Here is a 23,514-nt window from a genome sequence, read left to right as displayed (position 1 = left end):
TTGATAAACTTCTGTGATGAAGTGACTGGCCTGGTGGATGAGGGGAGAGGAGTGGATATTGACTACCTTGACTTCAGGAAGGCCTTTGACACTGTCACCCATAAGATCCTCTTAGAAAAGCTGTATGGGCTGGATGAGCAGAAACTGAGGTGTATTGAAAACTGGCTGAATGGCTGGGCCCAGAGGGTGGTGATCAGTGGCACAAAGTCTAGTTGGACACCAGCGACTAGCAGTGTACCCCAGGGGTCAATACTGGGTCCAGTCCTGTTCAACATCTTCATTAATGATCTGGCTGATGGGGCAGAGTGTACCCTCAGCAAGTTTGCAGGTGACACAAAACTGGGAGGAGTGGCTGATACACCAGAGGGTCATGCTGCCATCCAGAGGGACCTGGACAGGCTGGAGAAATGGGCTGACGGGAACCTCATACAGTTCAATAAGGGGAAGGGCAAAGTCCTGCACCAGGGGAGGAACAACCCCAGGCACCAGCACATGCTGGGGGCCACCCAGCTGAAAAGCAGCTTGGCAGAAAAGGCCCTGGGGGTCTTGGTGGATACTAAGTTGAACATGAGCCAGCAGTGTGCCTGTATTGGGTCTGGCTGGGATGGAGTTAACTTTCCCCATAGCAGCCCTCATAGTGCTGTGCTTTGTATTGGTAGCTAGAATGGTGTTGATAACACACCAATGTTTTGGCTACTGCTGAGCAGTGCTGGCACAGCGTCAAGGCTGTGTCTCCAAACTCCCCCCACAAAGGCCAGTAGGCTGGGGGTGGGGAAGAGGTTGGGAGGGGACGTAGACGGGACAGCTGACCCAGACTGACCAAAGAGATATTCCATACCATATGATGTTCGGCAATAAAAGCTAAGAGAAAGGAGGAGGAGGAGGGGGCATTCGTTATTAAGGCGTTTGTCTTCCGAAGCAACCGCTACGCGTACTGAGGCCCTACTTCCCAGGAAGTGGCTGGACATTGCCTGCTGATGGGAAGTAGAGAATAATTTTTTTTTGTTGTTTCCTTTGCTTCCGTGCACGGCCTTTGCTTTTCTTATTAAACTGCCTTTATCTTGACCCACGAGTTTTTAATCTTATTTTCTCCCCCTGTCTTGCTGAGGAGGGGAGTGATAGAGTGGCTTGGTGGGCACCTGGCGGCAGCAAAAAGGGTAAATGGTATCCTGGGCTGCATTAGGAGGAGTGTTGCTAGCAGATTGAGGGAGGTGATCCTTCCTCTTTATTCAGCACTGGTGAGGCCACACCTGGAGTCCTGTGTCCAGTTCCTGGGCTCCTCAGTACAAGAGAGATATGGAGCTACTGGAGAGTCCAACAAAGGGCCACAAAGATGATGAAGGGACTGGAGCATCTCTCCTATGAGGAAAGGCTGAGCGAGCTGGGACTGTTTAGCCTAGAGAAGAGAAGGCTCAGGGGGGATCTCATCAATGTATGTAAATACCTGAAGGGAGGGTCCATAGAAGAGGGAGCCAGGCTCTCTTCAGTGGTGCCCAGTGACAGGACAAGAGACATTGGGCACAAACTGAAACACAGGAGGTTCCGTCTGAACATCAGGAAACACTTTTTGACTGTGAGGGTAACTGAGCATTGGAACAGGTTGCCCAGAGAGGTTGTGGAGTCTCCCTCCTTGGAGATGTTAAAAAGCCATATGGACATGATGCTGGGCAACCGTCTCTAGGTGGCCCTGCTTGAGCAGGGGCATTGCACCAGATGACCTCCAGAGGTCGCTTCAGACCTCAACCATTCTGTAATTCTGTGATTTTAAGCATTATGAATAACCGTTTGCATTTTTACCTTAATCTGACTTGAGTTAAACGTAATTTAAGAGAACTAGATAACAATAAGACATCACACACCCAAGGATGCAACAAGGGCCCTGGAACATCTCAAGAAATGCTTTAACTGTCCAGCAAATCCTCTGCCATATATGGAGAGAAACAGAATGGGTCCCCATTTTACTTGTGTAGGTCAGATAAAGAACTGGCACCACAGAAGCCAGAGGAGTGTTTTCCAATAACTGCCTGGGTGGGATTCCGTAGCTTAAATATAGGCCTCTAGTGACACCTCAGATGTCCTTGGGATATCCTGCCTGGCCTCCAGCTACTGGCGCAGAAGGGCACAATCTCCCATACTCCAGTGCTAACCCTGTGCAGAAGTCTCAGAAACCCTAATGTCTCAGTTGGCAGTAGATGGCACCTGGTGACAATGAAGGCTCTCTGACATGCGGTAAAATATTGGGATACATTCCTGAACCCAAGGGTCACAGTGAAGGATGTGTAAATCACATTTGTTGATTCTTCACTTCACAGAGCTACCTCATACATGAATAGTTAAAGGTTGGGGACAAGACTTTTAATTTGTGAAGTCCCTTTTCAGCTCAGGGAACCCAAACTAGAAATATGCATGTTGAAAGCAAAACCAATTCCACATTTCCAGCCTGCAAACTTAGTAAAGCTCATAATATAACAGCACTTATTGTCTGTAAAATAAAGTAGTGTTACAATTTAGAAAAAGTAAATTTGTCTCTCATAGCAACCTATCATTTTCCCTCAGTTATTTAAAAAGCAAGTTAGATTTTCATTAACTGCCCTGGAAGCAAAATATACTTTCAAATACCTTGCTTCTGTTCACAATTCACAGCACATCCCAAAATAAGCTGAAGCATTCTCCCAAGCTCTGCAGCATCAGAGTGCTCTCCAATCAGGCTAACATCAGGAAGAGCGAAGTCGTTAATCTGTTGCCCTAGAATCTGCATACATATGTACATCACTATATATACATACACATACATTACAAAATACAAAGATGATTCAGAGGCAATAGGAAGCACTTACTCTTTTCAAATCCATCTTTAAAACAAACTAAAAAAATAGCAACAGCTCATATACATATTTCAAAATATAAAACCATCCATATCACTTGACGCAACTGACATTTTGGAAAGCTGTCTCAACTAATAACAAAGTATTAGTTTCAAACTTATCAAGAACAAGATTTGTTCTTCCAGGTAAGGAAAGGTAACATAGGTAAGCCTAAAAAAGCTAATCAACGGTACTCAATGAATCAATTATTTTTATTAATTTTTTCATTAAAAAAAAATCTAATGCCTAAAAGCTTTCCATCTGGAATAAAGTAAGTCTGAATTTCTAAATCATACCATTGCAAAGTCAGAAATTAAATGTTTTACTTCAATAAAAAACATCTAGCAAGAATGGATAACAAATCTCAGTTTGTAAAACACTTGGTCTAACAGTTTTGTAGGTCTAATCTAAGGATACTTAGCATGTCCAGAGCCAAAACAACTAATTTCTCATCCATGAGAAAAGGACCTGACCTAGTGGTACAACATGCAATTAAAGAGAACAAATGTAAATACAAAAAGAATGAAGAGAAAGAAAGCATGAGAGGGTGAGAGAAGGCACCGGGGGGGGGGAGAAACTGTAAGAGTGAGAGAGGTAGTGAGGGCAAGAGAGCCAGAGCGAGAGAGAAGGTGAGGGAGAGAAGGCGAGAAAGAGGGCAAAAAGGTGAGAGAGGGGGTGAGAAGGAGACTAAGAGAAGGCAAGAAGGAGTAAGAGAGGGAAGGCGAGAGAGAGAAGACAAGAGGGAGAAAGGGAGTGAGGAAGAGAGAAGGGGAGGGAGAGCTAGGAAGATAAGGTGGGCAAGAGAGAGAAGGTGGGCTAGAGAGAGTGCACAGGCAAGTGAGTGAGAGGGAGATATGGGGGGGGCACATGGAAGTGAGAGAGGATGAGCGAGAGGGGAGGTGGATAGGTGGGAGAGAGAAGGTGAGAGGGGGGTGAGCAAGTGTGCAAGTGGCAGAATGAGAGCGATCAGGAAGGCGAGCGAGTCAGAGAGAAGGCGAGAGTCAGGAGGTGAGCAAGTGAGAAGGTGAGTGAGCGAGATGGTGAGAGGGGAAGAGAGAAGGCGAGAGATGTAGAGGGTGAGCAAGAGAAATATATGGCAAGAGAAGGGGGAGCAAGGGGGGGAAGAGAAAAAGGGGGGAAGGGAGATAGAGGAAGGGAGGGGGTGAAGGAAGAGGGAGAGGGGGAGAGAGAGGAAGGGAGAGAGAGGGGGAAGGGAGAGGGGAAAAGGAGGAGGGATGTGAGCGGGGGAGGTGGGACACGGGAGGGGGTGCAATGGGAGAAGCAAGAGAGAGGGGGGAAATGAGGTGCAGGAAGTGAGAGAGGAGGTGAAGCTAGAGGAGGGGAAATGAGTGAAGAGGAGGGAAAGCGAGAGGTGGAGGGAAGGGGGGGAGAGATAGTGAAAGTGGGGGCGGAAGCATGTGCATGAGCAAGAGAGAGCACATGAGAGTGCAAGAGAGAATGAGCCAGATAACAGTGCAAGCAAGTGCAAGAAAGTCCATGAACGAGCAAGAAAACAAGAATATAAGTTGTCTCTAAGAAAAAGAAGAAAAACATGAGAGAATTATTGGAAAATGCTTTGCAATTAGGAAGAATTTACATTAATGATTATCTGTAGAAGTAATTAAACATTTCTGCTAGACTGTTCTGCAAGCTTTCAGGGAGCTGAAAATATGAATATATAATGTGCAATTAAACACAGTTCTGAAACTAACTGTAGACAAAAAGAAACAGCCAATTCTAAAGAAGGCTACAGAAGGAATCACTCATTTATTTTCTGAATGTTGTTTTTGCTTAATATGCAGAGCAGGTCAAGGTATTCATATGAAAATTGTTGAACAGATGTAGAAATCAAGTTGTTGAAAAGTTTCCAGGATTGGGCTTTGGAGGAATCATGAGGTGGTTGGGGTTTTTTTGTTTGTTTGGATTTGTTTGTTTTTTAAGGACTTGCTCAAAGGATGAACACAGACACTACTAATAATCTGACTATTTTAAAAATTTCAGGTCCACTTTTCTATTAAAATGAATCCTTTTTGGTCACTGATAAGAAAATAAGAATTCTACGGAAGCATCAAGTACAACAGAAAATGTTACTATTATATAAAATGAAAACAAACATAGCATTTTTTGAATGGTCTAAGTTTGATTCACATTTACATTTCAACTTGTATTGCCTGTATTTTTAATGCAATGCTGGTTTTTCTATTAATGATAATACAGTTGCTTTGTAAAAGTTGTTGGGAGAAGCTGAAGAGGTATTAGCTTGTACCATAAAGAAGTGGGGAAAGCGAAGAAGAAAATTTAGGATTATGAAATAAATGTAACAGACAATTTTAATACTGCAACAAAACTCAATGAGATACACAACAAAAGGAAGGTTAGGCTCCAGAATAAATGTCTTGTGATGAAAGTAGACACCTTTCATTTATTTGAGGAAAATGAATAGTAGAACATTTTACAAAAAGAATGAAAGTTTGGATTCTAAAGCAGCAAGATTTCAAGGGCCTCCTTTAGCTTGTTGTTCTTCCATATTATAATAGACAAGACAACCAGTGTAGGACAGCTACTGAGAGACTGTTCTCTTGAAAGCAACAAATTATTATGTTTCTCTAAAATGAAATAAATTGTCATAAAAACTTTTCAAAGGTTTTTAGCTGCACCAGGTATATAAGAATTCTCACCTGTACTGTGTAAAAGGGTTTTTCCAGAGGCAGGAGGGAAGACCCTGGTAACAAAAGTATAAATAGGGCTAGTAGCAGAATCAAGTACATCTCTGCTGTGGCTAAAATCATCGCTTCAGCAGGGGGCGCGTGTATGTGTGTCACGCTGTCCTGGTTTCGGCAGGGATAGAGTTAATTTCCTTCCTAGTAGCTGGTACAGGGCTGTGTTTTGGATTTAGGATGAGAACAAAGTTGATAATGCACCGATGTTTTAGTTGTTGCTAAGTAATGCTTACACTAGCCAAGGACTTTTCAGCTTCCCATGCTCTACCGACTGAGAAGGCTGGGGGTGCACAAGAAGCTGGGAGGGGGCACAGCCAGGACAGCTGACCCCAACTGGCCAAAGGGACATTCCATACCATGTGACGTCATGCTCAGTACATAAACTGGGGAAAGCTGGCCGGGGGGGCTGCTGCTCGGGGACTGGCTGGGCATCGGTCGGCAGGTGGTGAGCAATTGTACTGTGCATCACTTGCTTTGTGTATTATTATTATTATTACATTATTATTATTATTTTATTTCAATTATTAAACTGTTTTTATCTCAACCCACGAGTTTTTCTCACTTGTGCTCTTCCAATTCTCTCCCCCATCCCACCAGGGGGCGGGGGGGGGAGGAGTGAGCGAGCGGCTGTGTGGTACTCAGTTGCCAACTGAGGTTAAACCACGACATACACTTAGCACACTTATAGATGTAATTTATATTTGTACAATTTAGTAAATCAATCATTATTGCCTGTCGCTTGCTGACTTAGTAAGGTAATAAAGACTATAATGAAAGATCCTTTTAAACTTTAAATGAAAAGTCAAAGTAGTTACAGACTGTGCACTGGTGCAAGTATAAGGACACATACTGAAAAACGTACGTCAAAAAACACAAAAATCTAATTTTAAAATGTACTTATGGCCTTCTAATAAGGTCAGCTATGACCAGATAGAATCATAGAATCATAGAATCATAGAATAGTTTGGGTTGGAAGGGACCTCTAAAGGTCATCTAGTCCAACCCCCCTGCCGTGGGCAGGGACATCTTCAACTAGATCAGGTTGCTCAGAGCCCCGTCCAACCTGACCTGGAATGTTTCCAGGGATGGGGCATCCACCACCTCTCTGGGCAACCTGTGCCAGTGTTTCACCACCCTCAGCGTAAAAAATTTCTTCTTTATATCTAGTCTAAATCTAACCCCCTTTAGTTTAGAGCCATTCCCCCTTGTCCTGTCGCAACAGGCCCTGCTAAAGAGTTTGCCACCATCTTTTTTATAAGCCCCCTTTAAGTACTGATAGGCTGCAATAAGGTCTCCCCAAAGCCTTCTCTTCTCCAGGCTGAACAACCCCAACTCTCTCAGCCTTTCTTCAGAGGAGAGGGGTTCCATCCCCCTGATCATTTTCGTGGCCCTCCTCTGGACCCGCTCCAACAGGTCCGTGTCTTTCTTATGCTGAGGGCTCCAGAGCTGGACGCAGTACTCCAGGTGGGGTCTCCCCAGAGCAGAGTAGAGGGGCAGAATCCCCTCCCTCGACCTGCTGGCCGCGCTTATTTTGATGCAGCCCAGGATACGGTTGGCCTTCTGGGCTGCGAGCGCACATTGCTGGCTCATGTCCAGCTTCTCAACCATCAGTACCCCCAAGTCCTTCTCGGCAGGGCTGCTCTCAATCCCTTCATCCCCCAGCCTGTGTTGATACCGGGGGTTGCCCCAACCCAGGGGCAGGACCTTGCACTTGGCCTTGTTAAACCTCATGATAAGTCAGGACATAAAATATTTGCTCAAACATCAGTTCTCAAAATGGTGACTTCAGCATGGATATTCAGCACTTGGAGGGGTGACCATTTACTAAATATGGACTTATGAATCTAACTTCAGGTACTCAGTTTTTTTAGAAAAATCTGTTTGTTCTAAAGCACTTCACTGTATTTGCAGTCATCTTCCTCATAGTATTTATAAGAAGTGAATATTGTTTCTTGGGACAAGCAATATCCCCATGCAATGAACATGAATGAACAGACTATGCATCACACTGTGCTAACCAATTTACTACAAAACATCACTCAAACTAGAAACAAATTTTAGAGCTGAAGATTCACCATTGAAAAATACTTTGTCATTTGGAGTGATTCATCTTTAGATTTGCATAACACCCTCCTATATAACAGAGTGGGCAGTCTCTAACACTCAAGAATTAAAACATTTTAATTAAAAATTACAATGGGGAGATGGTGAAAGTGCCCTTTCCTCCTCCTCTTCTCTTCCCAGGGAAGGGGGGGAGAAAGAATCAGTCTTTGGTTGGAACAGAGGAGAAAAATCCGAGGCGCTGTTTAAGGCTATCACCAAAACAGAGTCAGTATCAAAAAGGTCTCCTGTTTGTATTCCAAAATCAGACTAACGTGGAAGCTCTGACAGAATATTTGCACCAGGAACAAGTGAGGAATATGACCTCCCTTCAGGGAAGGCATCAGAGCCAGCTGAGCCTCAACCAACTGTCCACACAAAGTAAATAAGAAGGGTGATAGTTACTGGAGGCTCTCTCCTGCAGGGGATGAAGGTGTCCATCTCCAGACCTGACTTGATGTCTTGGCAGGTTTGTTGCTTGCCAGAGACTCGGGTCTCTGAGGGGAACAGAGGTGTTCTCCTCAATCCTTCCAGTGAGGGAAGAAGGCTCAGGTATGAGTGGATGCACACAGGTCAAAACCTGGTATTGCAGGCAGGGCTTTCATTTTTATGACCATGAGACCCACTTTGAGGAATGATGACTGCTGAGCAGGTACAGGATCCATCTGACAAAGTGGGGCAAAAGAGTCTTTGCCAATAGGCTCACTAAGATAGTGAAGAGGACTTTAAGTTAGGTACATCAGGGAAGGATTACCATAACCTGAAGTCACGGCATGGGGGACAGTATGATGGGAAAGGCACAGAGAAATGGGGGGCTAGCTCATATGACTGGAGTGCTGCCATGGATGCTCTATGCAAAGGAGCAGCTTGAATGCTTTGCCTTGGAATGAGTGATGAGCCAGTCAGGCACCTGTTGGTCAAGATGAGCAGACAGACCAACACAGGTGACATTGTGGTAGGTGTCTGCTACAGACAGCCTGATTAAGAAGAGGAAGTATATGAAGCCTCTTTTAGAAAGCAAAATGCAGCCTCATAATCACAGGCCCTGGTACTGTGAGACTTAAAACACACAGATATCTGCTGGAAGGGCAACATGTCTAGATGCAAGCAATCCAGAAGATTTTTAGAGTGTAGTGAAAACAATTTTCTTGATGCAGATGACTGATGAACCAACTAGGGGAGATGTTCTCCTGGACCTGTTACTTACAAACAAGGAAAAACGGTTAAGGGATGTGAAAGTCAAGGGCAGACTTGGCTGCAGTGACCAAAAAATGGTGGAGCTAAAAATCCTGACAGAAATGAAAAAGAGAAATAGAAGAATCACAGCCCTGGACTTCAGGAGAACAGATTTCAGCTTGTTCAGGTATCTGCTTCCAGGGAGACTGCCCTGGAAGGCAAAGGGGCCCAGGACAGCTGGTTGGTCTTCAAGGACAACCTTCTCAAAGCACAGCAAATGTCCATTCCAACATGCAAGAAGTTGAGCAAGCGTGGAAGGCCACTATGGATGAACAGGGAACTTGTGACTAAGGGGAAAGCAGTGGATGTCGTTTACCTTGACTGTAACAAGGCCTTTGACACAGTCTCCCATGGTATCCTTTTAGCCAGATTGGTGAGATTTGGACTGGATAAGTGGACAAAAGGGTGGATGGAAAATTGGCTGTTGGGCTAAGAGGGTTGTGATCAATGGTACAAAGTCCAACTGACTGATGGTTACTAGCAGCATCCCTAAGGGATGGATACTGGGGCCAGTACTGTTTAATATCTTTACTAACAACGTGGACGATGGGATGGAGTACACTCTCAGTAAGTTCACAGACAATACCAAATTGGGGGGAATGATCAATATGCTGTAAGGCAGGGCTTTATTCAGAAGGACCTTGACAGGCTGGAGAAATGGGCTGGCAGGAACTTCATGAAATACAAGGATAAATGCCAAATCCTGCACCTGGGGAAGAATAACACTCTGCACCAGTACAGGCTGGGGCCAACTGGCTAGAAAGCAACATTGCAGAAAAGGACCTGGGGGTCCTGGTGGACAACAAGTTGAACAGGAAGCAGCAGTGTGTCCTTGCAGCCAAGAAGGCCAACCACATATTAGCAAGAGCATAGCCAACGCATCACAGGAAGTGATTCTTCCCCTCTATTCAGCATTTGTGAGACCACACCTGGAGTCCTGTGTCTAGTTCTAGGCTCCTCAGTAAAAGACAGATATGGACATACTGTAATGAGTCCAGTGGGGGCCACCAAGATGATCGGGGGCTGGAGCATGTGATGTACAAGGAAAAGCTGAGAGATCTGGGTTTGTTCAGCCTTGAGAAGAGAAGGCTCAGGTGAGATTTATATTGCTGTCTAAAACTACCTAATGGGAGGGTGTAGAGAAGAAGGAGCCAGCCTCTTCTTAAGGACGCACAGTGATAGGACAAGAGGCAACAGACACAAGTTGCAACAGAGGAAATTCTGATTTGATATAAGGAAAAAACTTTTTCCCCATGAGGGTGGTTAAATGCTGGAACTCCAGCCCAGAGAAGCTGTGGGATCTTCATCCCTGGAGGTATTCAAACCTCAACTGGACAAGGCCCTGAGCAACCAGCTCTTGTTGGCCCTGCTTTGAGCAGAAGACTGGATTACGTGACCTCTGGAGGTATCTTCCAACATACATGATTGTATGGTAATGTGGGCAATCAATTTTGAGAGGGCTAACACATGAGAACAGGCTACAAGATTCCTTGAGTGCCCAACACTGAAAAAGTCCAGATCTAATAAATCAGCAGACTATATTGTACATTGAAGAGAATAACAAAAGAAAAGTCAATGTAGATTACTTAAAACTGCTCTTACCTCATGGTTATAATCCAGTATCCCTTTTAAAATTTTCTTCAAGTTGCTTACCTATGACAGGAAGAGGAAGGAAATATGTTAAAAATGCAGGGAACACCTAAATAGACGATAAGTTACACAAATACTATGTGGTCAAAGAGTAGACAATCACACCAAAAAAAACCTCCCACACTCCACCATCAAGAATCACATAATATACATCTATTTAAGTTCCCATGAGAATTTCTGTCTGAACAGTTTAAATTAGCATAAAGTAAGTTATGCAGTGGTCCCTTGTGATCAAATTTCTAGATGTTATCACAAGTCCACATGAAACAATGGAACCCAATTAAGTCTATGAAAAGACCACACCCCCCCCCCCGAAAATTACACACCACATTGTCTTGGATGGGTTTTAGATCAGACACTATGATTTTCTAAAAGAAGTCTTCTCTAGAGTACTTGTTTATCTTCAGATGTTTTTGTATTTAAAAAATAAAATTTTCTTTTCCTCTCTGCTTTTCTTGAAATATCCTGGTGAATCTTCTTACTCTCTAGAAACATACACCTCCAAGCCAAAACCCCTAATAAGCTCATATTTCACTGCTCAATCATACTCCTTCCTCTCTAAGCTACAGAAATTTATTTTTTCATGTTCTCATTAATTATTTCTCCTGGTTCCTATATTTTTTAATTGCCAATCTATGACTTCTTGTTGTGGTTTAACCCGGCAGGCAGCTAAACACCACACAGCCGTTCGTTCACTCCCCCTCAGTGGGATGGGGGAGAGAATCGGAAAAAAGGTAAAACCCATGGGTTGAGATAAAGACAATTTAATAGGACAGAAAAGGAAGGGAAAACAATAATAATGATAAAAGAATATACAAAACAAGTGATACAAAACGCAATTGCTCACCACCCGCCGACGGATGCCTAGCCAGTTCCCGAGCAGTGGTCACCACCCCCCGGCTAACTCCCCCAGGTTTTTTTGTTCAGCATGACATCATATGGTATGGAGTATCCCTTTGGCCAGTTTGGGTCAGCTGTCCTGGCTGTGTCCCCTCCCAGTTTCTTGTGCACCTCCAGCCTCCTCGCTGGCAGGGCAGCATGGGAAGCTGAAAAGTCCTTGACTTAGTGTAAGCACTGCTCAGCAACAACTAAAACATCAGTGTGTTATCAACATTATTCTCATCCTAAATCTAAAACATAGTATTATACCAGCTACTAGGAAGGAAATTAACTCTATCCCTGCCGAAACCAGGACACTTCTTTACAATTAAATGCCTTCCTAAATGACTAAGGGAATGATATCTGTGTGTGTGTATATATATATATATAAAGAAACCCAGGAAAAGGGGTGGTGATTAATGGAAATGTACTGGAAAATATGAGACTTGAGCATGACGCAGATGGTATAGAATAAGGGGTGGATATTGTCCTGGTTTCGGCAGGGATAGAGTTAATTTCCTTCCTAGTAGCTGGTACAGTGCTGTGTTTTGGATTTAGGATGAGAACAAAGTTGATAACACACCCATGTTTTAGTTGTTGCTAGGTAATGCTTACACTAGCCAAGGACTTCTCAGCTTCCCATGCTCTACTGACTGAGAAGGCTGGAGGTGCACAAGAAGCTGGGAGGGGGCACAGCCAAACTGGCCAAAGGAACATTCCATACCATGTGACGTCATGCTCAGTATATAAACTGGGGAAAGCTGGCCGGGGGGGCCGCTGCTCGGGGACTGGCTGGGCATTGGTCGGCAGGTGGTGAGCAATTGCACTGTGCATCACTTGCTTTGTGTATTATTATTATTATTATTATTATTACATTGTTATTATTATTGCTATTATTTTTTTATTTCAATTATTAAACTGTTTTTATCTCAACCCACGAGTTTTTCTCACTTGTGCTCTTCCAATTCTCTCCCCCATCCCACCAGGGGGTGGGGGGGGGAGGAGTGAGCGAGCGGCTGTGTGGTACTCAGTTGCCGACTGAGGTTAAACCACAACACTTCCTTACAATAATCAAGACAAATTTCCACATTTCTTGGCAGCGTCTTCAATCCCATGCAAAGTTAACTACTGTAACACCTGCACAACCAACGCCAAAGTTAAATTCCATATAAGCAGGAGGCTTGTATTTATGCCAGATTTCTCTAGTACTGAAGGGTTTCAGCTCACTTTCTGCTGAAAATTAATTTAGAACAAGTATCAAATAGAGCATGTATTAAAATTTATGAAGATACTGTATGGATCTCATAGGTTATATTTAGAATAAACAAATCTTCTGGTTGAAAATAACTTCTACAGATTCTCAGTCTATTAGTGTCATAAAGTACTTAGCAAAGAATTTAAACAATGGAAGCAATGTGTTATCTCATTTGACAGGAAGTTTAAATAAATAACTTCTGTAAAGACTTCCTGAAGAGGGATGAAGAAAATGGTTAGAAAGTTGAATTTTCCTGGGTAATCTTGTCCCAGTTCAATTCATCTTATCTCAGACCTAAATAGCATACTGTCCTATGACAAAGTTTTACACCACAGGTGATTACACTTCACAAGATGCATACTACTGACAACATCATACAAGTTGTGACATGAAATGCAAAACTATAACAGAGGGAGGAGGGAGGGGAAATGAAACAGAATGCCCAAATTTTTACTTTCTTTAAAACAAGAGATATTAATATATATAGTAAACTTTTGACATTGGACAGCCTTTTTAAAGTTATCTTCCAAAAAGATATGAGAACACACAGCAGAAAATAAATTAGGAAGCACTATACTGATATTCAAGGACAAATTATGAACTCCAGCATAGCCAAAATGAGAGCTGCTGAAAGCTAAACTCAGTTTCTCTCCAAAGAAAAGTTCAAGAATGCAACAGGCTATTCATCCCAAAAGATAAAGGAGAGCCCTGAACTTAAAAATGGTGATGGTCTGACCATTTCATTCCTACTAAACCCACCCCTTACAGAAGCAGGAGTCAAAACCTGACCAACTACAAGCATATATAAAACATCCCTGAGAAATGTTCATCATCTTCATAATCATTGAATCTAAAGTTATACTGAAACATTCACCTAAACATCTAAAAAGGCATACCAAACACTGGCAACCTAAGGTAAGAAATAGAGATGCTACATGACAATCTGCAGACAACAGCTGTTCCTCTATCTCTTTTAATTGGATGTACACAAATCATTAGTTTATCTCCAGGTTTAACCCCCCTCTCCTGCCATTTTTGGTCTAAGAACTTCAAAAATTTCCTAGATGATTGCCAAATGGTCCGGGCCCCACGACCTCTCTCAGTGATCATGCACTGTCATAACCAAAGTCTACAGCAAATTTAAGAATTATATAAATTGATTTTCATAGCATTGCAAAGACTACTGTACTGATTGGAATATCAGTTTCAAACTTGATTCATTAAAAACCTTCCAGTTTGTAATTTCCCTCAGGCTGCTGCAGAAAGCACCACAGAAAACAATGGACCATGTTTTTCCTCTGTCTTCTCACTGCACTGCTTTGCAGTTTTAGTTTCCTGCTCTGTTTAGTTTGCCATTTCCTCCCCCACATCCACCTGGTAGCTTCTAGACTGTTGACTCCATATTAGAACAAACATGATAGATAATAAGCAAATAACAGTAATTTTAATATCTGATAAATATTACCCAGTAACAGTTGTGTACACAGCTTAGTACCCAAGTAGTGCGTAAAATCTGCACCCAATTAGTGTGTAAAATCTGCACCTATTTAAGCATATTCCAATCAATGTCAATAGTGTCAAACAAAGACCACCAATGGAAAACTTGAATGGGCATCGATTAAATATATAATTGTACTGGGGGGAAATGGTTGGGGGTTGTTGTCCCATCCCCCCTCCTCCACAATGCAACTGTGACCCCCCCTGCTGCACTCTAAAGGATGTTCACATGTGGACCTCTGCCACTTCTCTTCCTGGCTGGTCGCTGGGGAGTTTTCAATTCCTTTCTCTCCCTCTCTATCCCTATGTTTTAATTTGTGCCCATTGCCTCCTGTCCTGTCAGTGGGCATCACAAGAAGAGTCTGGCTCCCTCTTCTTCACTCCCTCCCATCAGGAATTTATATACATTTATAAGTCTTGTTTCTGCCCCCCCCCAAGCCTTCTCTTCTCCAGGCTGAACAGTCACAGCTCTCTCAGCCTCTCCTCATAGGAGAGATTGCTCCAGTCCCTTGATCATCTTTGTGGCCCTGTGCTGGACTCACTCCAGTAGCTCCATATCCTTCTTGTACTGGGGAGCCCCAAACTAGACACAATAATCCAGATGCAGCCTCACCACTTCTGAGTAGAGAGGAAGGTTCACCTCCCTCGACCTCCTAATGAAGCCCAGGATGCTGATGGCCGCCTTTGCTGCAAGGGCACATTGCTGCCTCATGTTCAACTTGGTGTCCACCAGGAGCCCCAGGGCCTTTTCTGCCAAGCTGCTTTCCAGCTGGGTGGCCCCCAGCATGTGCTGGTGCCTGGGGTTGTTCCTCCCCTGGTGCAGGACTTTGCCCTTCCCCTTATTGAACTGTATGAGGTTCCCATCAGCCCATTTCTCCAGCCTGTCCAGGTCCCTCTGGATGACAGCATGACCCTCTGGTGTATCAGCCACTCCTCCCAGTTTTGTGTCACCTGCAAACTTGCTGAGGGTACACTCTGCCCCATCAGCCAGATCATTAATGAAGATGTTGAACAGGACTGGACCCAGTATTGACCCCTGGGGTACACTGCTAGTCACTGGTGTCCAACTAGACTTTGTGCCACTGATCACCACCCTCTGGGCCCAGCCATTCAGCCAGTTTTCAATACACTTCAGTGTCTATTTATCTAATCTGTACTTTGTCAACTTCTCTATGAGGATGTTAAGGGAGACAATGTCAAAGGCTTTACTAAAGTCAAGGAAAACAACACTTACTGCTCTCCCCTCGTCCACCAAGCTAGTCACCTCACTGTAGAAGGCTATCAGGTTGGTCAGGCATGATTTCTCCTTCATAAATCCATGCTGACTACTCCCGATCACCTTCTTGTCCTTCATGTGCCTGTAACTGGTTTCCAGGATTAGCTGCTCCATCACCTTCACAGGGATCAATGCGAGGCTGACCGGCCTGTAGTTCCCTGGGTCCTCTTTCTTGCCCTTCTTGAAGATAGGGGTGATATTTGCTCTCTTCCAGTCCTCAGGAACCTCTCCCAGTCACCACAACCTTTCAAAGACAATTGAGAGTGTCCTCGCAATGATATCAACCAGCTCCCTCAGCACTCATGGGTACAACCCATATCCCATGGTATTCTTCCAAGTAAATACCTGAAGAAGCCAAAGTCTGCTGTCCTGAAGTCCAGGTTTGTGGTCCTGCTTTTTACTCTGCTCCCTCCTCTTAGGATCCTCTTAGGAGTTCACTCCAACATCTCATGGTCACTGCAGTCAAGGCTACCTCCAACTTTTACAACCCCAACCAGTTCTACATTGCTTGTAAGTATGAAGTCCAGCAGAGCACTTTTCCTTGTTGGCTCCTCAATCACCTGTGCCAGGAAGTTGTCATCAATGCACTCTAGAAATCTCCTAGATTTCTTGTGCCCTGCTGAGTTGCCCTTCCAGCAGATATCAGGGTGGTTAAAGTCCCCCATGAGGACCAGGGCTTGTGAACATGAGGCTTCTTCCAGTTGTTTGAAGAAGGCCTCATCTGTTTCTTCTTCCTGATTAGGCAGTCTGTAGCAGACACCCATCACAACATCACCCATGTTGTTCTGCCCTCTAATCCTGACCCATAAGCTCCCAACGGGCTCCTGACTGGTCCCATGTCATCTGTCTCCACAATTCCAATGGCCTACATTAGGGTTTCTGCTCTGAACTGCATTCTGCAGGAATCTTTGTCTCTCCACTTAAAATATAGGGGGCCAAGAAAGACACCAACCTATTAGCCTTGGGGCCCACCCCACCCTGACCACACACACAACTGTCTTCCATGAAAAGAAATCCTAAGAATATGCCTGTATCTTTGTTTGGCATGGGCAGGTACGGGCACTTGAGTTTAACTGGAAACCAAGATATATTTTTAAAGGAGGTAGCTCTGAACACATTTCCAGATTACACTTATGTTGGGACATAGAGTGCCTCAGAAGTTAAAGACACAGAAACAGAAATAACTATGCTAGTTACTAATTATCTTCTTGATGTTAGGTGAATATCAGGCCAGATTCGACAGCCCAAGAAACACAAGGCTGCCCCAGCTCCATGCCCCCAGGTCCAATTGGTAGCAAGGCTGAAGATGTAGGCACGCTCACACAAAGCACACGTATACACCACATATATACACAGATAGACACACTCAGCACTCACACAAATACAAAGAGCACCAATGGCCTCATGCTGTTCCCCTCTGGCTGAGCAAGATGGAGGTCCATTAGTGGGAATGTATGTACATATGTATAATGTGGATCCCTCCAGCAGCAGGGCTCAGACAGTCTGCCCAGTAGCTGCCCCTGGATCCTAGTCTCCCCAGTTGCTGGCACCTGGACATATGAGCCCCTGAGGCTGCAGCCCCACTCAAGTTACTGGTAGAGATCATCTCACTCACATACACGTGCGCACATACATGCACAGAGCTGTCTGGAACTCTCCTGGTTCCCTAGTAGCCAAACCCCCATAGTCTCACCCTTACAGACACACAAATACACAAGTGGGTTTCACCCTTAGAGCCCCCCAGACCCTACGGTCTCTCTAGCAGCTGGCTGGGACTCCCCTGGTCCCTCTGATAGCCAGCTCCTACCATGGGCTCACCCTCAGAGACACCCCCCCCCCCGTCTCCCAGGTCACTTCATCTAGTTACTGGCTAGTCTGCCTTGATATTCACTAGTGATCATACACTCACTCACACCCCAGCAGCATTCGGTCCAGTTGCTGGCACTACAGACACACAGGTGCTCTGGCCCCATGTCCCATTCCAGTGGCTGGCACTTGATTTTTCTCACTCAGCTTTCTCCAGTCGCTGGTACCAAGGCACACAAGCCCTCCAACCCGTGGAGTGACTCCAGTTGCTGGCACTCAGACACCCTTACACACACACATGTGCACAGACTAGAGAGCCCTTCACCCAGGGAGAGTTAGAAAGGAATTTAATAACAAGATAGGACAGACTGTGCTGATCAGGTACAGGGCATGGCCAGACAAGTTTACTGACCAGGCACTCGTTTACATGCGACCGGCCCTTTTTATCCCCTTACCCCTCTTTTTTCCCCACACTTGTTCCTCCCCAAATCACTTAAACCCCTCCCTTTTCCTGCCTTTGGTTCCTCCCCTAAACATCCCATAATAAGTCCTGTGCAATCCCAAAATGGTCTTCCCCTGCATCCCATAATGTGTCCTATACCCCTAGGCAGCAACCCCTCCTCAGTCCGAAAGGTGCTCCAGCACTGACTTACCTTGATGGATTCCATGCTTGGAGCACGGGGCTCTCATTCTCCTGGGACAGCCCTGAGAGGGGCCCAGACAGGGTGTCTGTATTGGGTGTATGTGGCAAGGTTTTAGCAGCAGGGGAAGCTGCAGGGATGGCCTCTGTGAAAGGACATCAGGGGCTGCCCTGTGCTGGACACAGCTGGCTCCGCAACAGATCCACTGCAGGCCAAAGCTGAGTCAATCAACAAAGATGGTGGCACCTTTGTGAAAACATATTTAAGAAAGGGCAGAAAACTCCAGGTAGAGAGAGAGGGAGGGAACAAAAAGGGTGATAAGCAACAGAGGGAACCCGAATGTCAGAAATGGAGGAGGAGGTGCTCCATGGAGCAGATATTCACTGCAGCCCATGGAGGACCCATGCCGGAGCAGCACACAAATAGTCTCTGCAACCTCTCCTCCCTTCCCCTCCTAGGGGTTTGGCTGCCTGTGTTCAAGGCCAGTTCTGATATGATGCAACTATGCAACCTGGGATCAGACTGCTGGGAAAGAGTCGGGTGAGAAAGAGCTGGGAGAAGACACATCAGAAGCCTCCCCACTTTGCTCAGGTGCAGCAGATGCCTCGCCCTTGTGATACCGAATATAAAGAAATACTAAGGAGACATATGGTTCTCTTTGTCGAAACAAAGTAGCTAAATGTTCCGTGGATAGACAGACTGGACATTCCATAGATAAAAGGAAGCCTTGAAGCTCTGTGTACAGGGGTGGAATAGATAAGGAAGTTCTGCTGAAATCAGCTAGTTAGTGCAGCTGGGCCAAAAGACAAACTGTGCAGGCGCAAAGACTGAGTTCAACTAGCGGACACGGTGAGGAAGACTATTGACGACCACCAGAGGACCCTGAAAGACCACCAATGAACATAAGAGCGCATGTGTTAAAGACTTTTACATATGTTAATGAGTTCCAGGAAATAGCATGAATATGTTAATCGTTTCTCAGAAATCTAATGAATATGTATATTTTCATTGTACATAACTCCTATAGTTGAGCAGCTCGGTGCGCACACTAGGTGGAGCGATCCCCTGTGCGCCCGGCACCGCAATAAAGAATGCCTGCTTTCTAAAACTCCAAATTGAGTCTTAGAGAGTTTTTAATTTGCCAACTTACGATAACATTTGGGCCTGAGCTATGCTGTAGATATGCTGTGGCCAGCCATGTCCCTCACTAATCCGGACTTGACCCTCTGACTTGACTTCCTGGCTTGACCTCAGACCTGCCTTGTCACTATGGGCTTGCCTGGCCATCACTGGACTATTGGCTGAACCTGGCTACTGTCACCAGACCTGCCCTGCTCTCCTTGCTGAAGGACTGTGCCCTGTCGGTGAGGCCACTGCTCCTGCCTGCCTTGCTGTCACCCTTGGTTCCAAGCTCACCTGCCCTTGCAGAGCACCCACTTCTGCTGCTCTCTAACATAGCATGATAAAATTAAGCAGAGATAGGCACAAATGTCAACCACAAGTCATTAATTGTTTAAAATTTCTGTTCTAACATATCAGCATCCCTTGACCACTGAACTATTTTTGTGTATTTTGTGTATTTTTGTGTTTTTTTCATACTTGTGAAATTTTAGCAAGACAATTAAGTTACTTTTTGGTGCTATTTCCTAGTTTCAGTGAAGGCTGTTTTGTTTTGTTTTGTTTTGTTTTCAAAATGTGTCAGTAGGAAATATTGGTTTGCATACAGTTAAAAAGTGATTATAGGAAGTATTTAGTTCTTAATCAGGAAAGAGTTCTCTCCATGTTCATAGATTTCTTTTTGTTACATAAAACTATATTTAAGCCAATAATGAGAAGTAGGGTTTTCATTCCCAAATGGAGAAAAAAATGAACTGCTAAGCTTAGTGATTACATAAGTTTTGCCCCTGAAATCCTGTCTTCCAGGAAGCAAACTATATCTGTATTAGAACACAATATTTAAATAGAATGAGTCACTTTTAATATACAGTATACTAACTGGCTGGATGCTTTCTACTCTGCCAGTCCCTAGAGTTCTAACATTTCCCTTATTCTATCCTATCCTATCCATTACTCAAATCTCTGAAGCCAAAGTCTGCTCTGAAACCAAGATTATAATGACCTGTGACTGTACAGATTTATTTGAAACTAGCTGGCTGCCAGGTGCCCACCAAGCTGCTCTCTCACTCCCCCTCCTCAATAGGACAGGGGGACAAAATACAATGGAAAAGCTCGTGGGTCAAGATAAGGACAGGGAGATCACTCAGCAATTACCATCACGGGCAAAACAGACTCGGCTTGGGGAAATGAATTTAATTTATTGCCAATTAATTGTAACAGAGTAGGATAATGAGAAAGAAATAAGAACAAATCTAAACACACCTTCCCCCCACTCCTCCCTTCTTCCCAAGCTCAACTTCACTCCCGACTTCTCTACCTCCTCCTCCGCCCGAGCAGCACAGGGGGACGGGGAATACTGGGTTGCAGTCAGGTCATAACACTTCATCTCTGCCGCTCCTTCCTCCTCACACTTCTCCCCTGCTCCAGCGTGGGGTCCCACCCATGGGAGACAGTCCTTCATGAACTTCTCCAACGTGGGTCCTTCCCACAGGCTGCAGTTCTTCAAGAACTGCACCAGCATGGGTCTGTTCCACAGGGTGCAGTCCTTCAGGAATGGACTGCTCCAGCGTGGGTCCCCCATGGGGTCACAGTTACTGCCAGAAAACCTGCTCCTGCATGGGCTCTCCACAGGCTGCATTTTCCTTCAGGGCACATCTACCTGCTCTGGTGTGGGGTCCTCTATGGGCTGCAGGGGAAATCTCTGCTCCGACACCTGGAGCACCTCCTCCCCCTCCCTCATCACTGACCTTGGTGTCTGCAGGGTTGTTTCTCTCACATATTCTCATTCCTCTCCATCAGCTGCTGCTGCGCAGTGTTTTTTACCCTTTCTTAAATATGTTGTCACCATCACTGACTGGTTCAGCTTTGGCCAGCAGCGAGTCTGTCTTGGAGCCGTCTGGAACTGGCTCTGTCCGACATGGGGACAGCTTCTGGTGTCTTCTCACAGAAGCCATCCCTACAACCCCCCCTGCTACTGAAACCTTGCCATGTAAACCAAATACAGTATAGTAACTGAACAATACTTTTAATAAGACAGTGTCCTTGCAGTTATCAGCAAGTAAAACAAGTAACTAACTGAATAGAAAGATAACTTACAATGCAGGGGGGGGGGGGGCAGGGCGGGAGGAGTGAGCCATGTATCCATGTATTCTTCCATAATTCTCCATATGCAAGAACATTCAATCAAAGTTTACAATTGGGTATTTTTCTAAATAGTTGTATCAATGGTGCTGAGATTACTGGTCAAAGGGAAGGTATCAGAGAAGTAGGACAACAACCCCTGCACATTCTGTCTTGTCACCCATTTTCCATTCTAGGCTAGATTGCTGGATCCTTTATTTGGTTTGTAATACTGACAGCTCATACAAGTGGTTGACTATTACACCATATGGTGTTGGATACAGAGAGCGACTCTGCCTAGCAACAAGAATATGCCTCAACAAGCTATCAGTTACTTGAAATAAACTGCTCTATGAGCAGCAGAACCAACAGAGCTGGTTTTGGGAGGAATGTCCCTTGTCCCCCAGCCCACCCATACTGCTTCATCAGTTTCCCTCACTTCTGCTGGCAACCCCATTAGTCAAGAGACAGTACATGCTATACATAAGTTCAGAGTTACACGTGACTGGCCAGGCAGTGCACACAATACTGACAGGTCTGTTGGTCAAACCAAAACATGTACAACAGCAGTCCTCCCTACCTTTTCATCATAAGGCACTTATTTGTGCATCTTCTCTATTAAGCCACTGATGTTCATAAGCCTGTAAGAACTAAAACATCTCAGAATTCTAAGCCCTTTGCCAAACATGGCTGAAACAAGTTCAGAAAGGCTTTTGCACACCAGAACAAGGTGAATTTATAGGACACATGAACAGACAGACAAACCATGCCAGTATTGTTTCCCCAGGAAACAAGGTTGGAAATGGCATTTTAGGAAGTCACATATATCCTGATTTTCCCATCAAATGTGGTCAGTGTACATTTGAATTTACTTTTTACCTAAAGCTACACTGACATATAAATGGCTAACTGTGTTCTTTCAGGTTTTAAGCCCAAATGCTCCTTAATTACATCAGTGAAACTTCTACTGCCTTGAAGGTTTGCATAAGAAAGAATCAAGAAAAAGTACTAGCATACCAGGTGGCAGAAATGATCTAGCAAATACAGTGTTAATATACATGCTGATTACACACAAAACAGAAGAGCACCACTTTCTCCTCTACAGCTCAATAATTTTGCAGAGCTGTCAAAGAAAAAGAAACATCATTTTGCTTTTTTATGCAAATAAATTACTTATTACTTTGCTATTTTTATGCAGTCATTTCTCAGAGCACAAACTTTTTTTGAAAGAGTAATTATTTTCACACTTTGCAATAAAAAGAGTAAATCCCCTTATTCACACTTCTCAGTTGCTCAAATGTTAATTTAAACATACAATTTAAGATTTATTTTTCATCTTAAATTATTTAAACTTATTTACAAACTCAACTTTTGTTCGTTTTTTCTTCATTAAAGTACAGGATAATAATAATGTAACAAACAACTAAAATTATCTTACATTCAATATACTCTATTATAAAGCAAAGTGGTAATTTAAAAATACATTACTATTTAAGCACAAACAATATTGTACTAAGAACTGATAAACAGATTTGCAGGCAAGCAAAACAAACCAAATACCTTTAGCCTCCAATTATCTCCTACTTCTGTTTTGATTCTGTTTAACCAGTTTTCATCAAAGTAAGTTGGATCTCTGAAAATACATAAAAAGTTAGAACATTTGTTAAGAACACAAATTTCAAGTACTGATACCCTAGTGACTCAACATCTATTTTAGGCAGATTTAAGTGACTACCTATATAGATATGGTCAGTATACAAAAGTTCAGAATTCTGCTATTATTCATTTATCTAAGTATTTACACCCTGCTCATATCCCAGCTTTATCTGCATGCTATGGGTAGTTAATACTTTTGAGGAAACTGCAACACTTGGAAAGCATCTTGCAAATTTCTTCCATGTCTCCAAGTTGAAAGTGTTCCTTTCTTAATGTTACAGGTTATTGGCTAATGCTGGGGCTTAAACACTCAGGGGAAACTACCATGTTTGCAACACTTGAAAACATTAGTAAAATTAAGGGTTTTTTTCCACACATCAAGAATTACCATTGCTAGATGCTGGCTGCAACACTCTAACAGGAAAGCTTGAGAGTGAACAAAATATTCTGCCTTCATACACTCAAAAATGTTAAAAGCAGCACTGGAATTAAGTATTTGCTACTGAGAACATACTTATCTGTTATACTTTCTATCAAACATCACAGTTTTTCCAAATATTTCTTCATGGCAATTCTTCACAAAAAGATTTGCCATTACCTTTCTTTAAAGGATTTTCCATCTTCTGCACTCTGATGAAGCAATCAAGATAGACACAGAAAAAGAAAACACCTATTGCTTGTAGAGCATGCTGCTATT

The 23,514-nt window shown here is 43.9% G+C and overlaps 1 protein-coding gene across 2 annotated transcripts in view; it reads right to left on the bottom strand.

Moving 5' to 3' along the window:
* LOC143171913 (protein Hook homolog 3-like) overlaps window positions 1-23,514 on the bottom strand; it is a 139,228-nt gene that overhangs the window by 93,374 nt on the left and 22,340 nt on the right. For both annotated transcript variants that reach the window (XM_076361094.1, XM_076361095.1), the window contains exons 3-5: window positions 22,722-22,794; window positions 10,523-10,573; window positions 2,620-2,752 (exon numbers count right to left, since the gene is read on the bottom strand). In XM_076361094.1, coding sequence (XP_076217209.1) covers window positions 2,620-2,752; window positions 10,523-10,573; window positions 22,722-22,794 — 257 coding nt within the window. The remainder of the gene's footprint in view (window positions 1-2,619; window positions 2,753-10,522; window positions 10,574-22,721; window positions 22,795-23,514) is intronic.

The sequence above is a fragment of the Aptenodytes patagonicus genome, chromosome W (genome assembly GCF_965638725.1).
Source record: "Aptenodytes patagonicus chromosome W, bAptPat1.pri.cur, whole genome shotgun sequence".
In the NCBI taxonomy this organism is placed as follows: Eukaryota; Metazoa; Chordata; class Aves; order Sphenisciformes; family Spheniscidae; genus Aptenodytes; species Aptenodytes patagonicus.
This window is presented reverse-complemented; position numbering and strand designations above follow the sequence as displayed.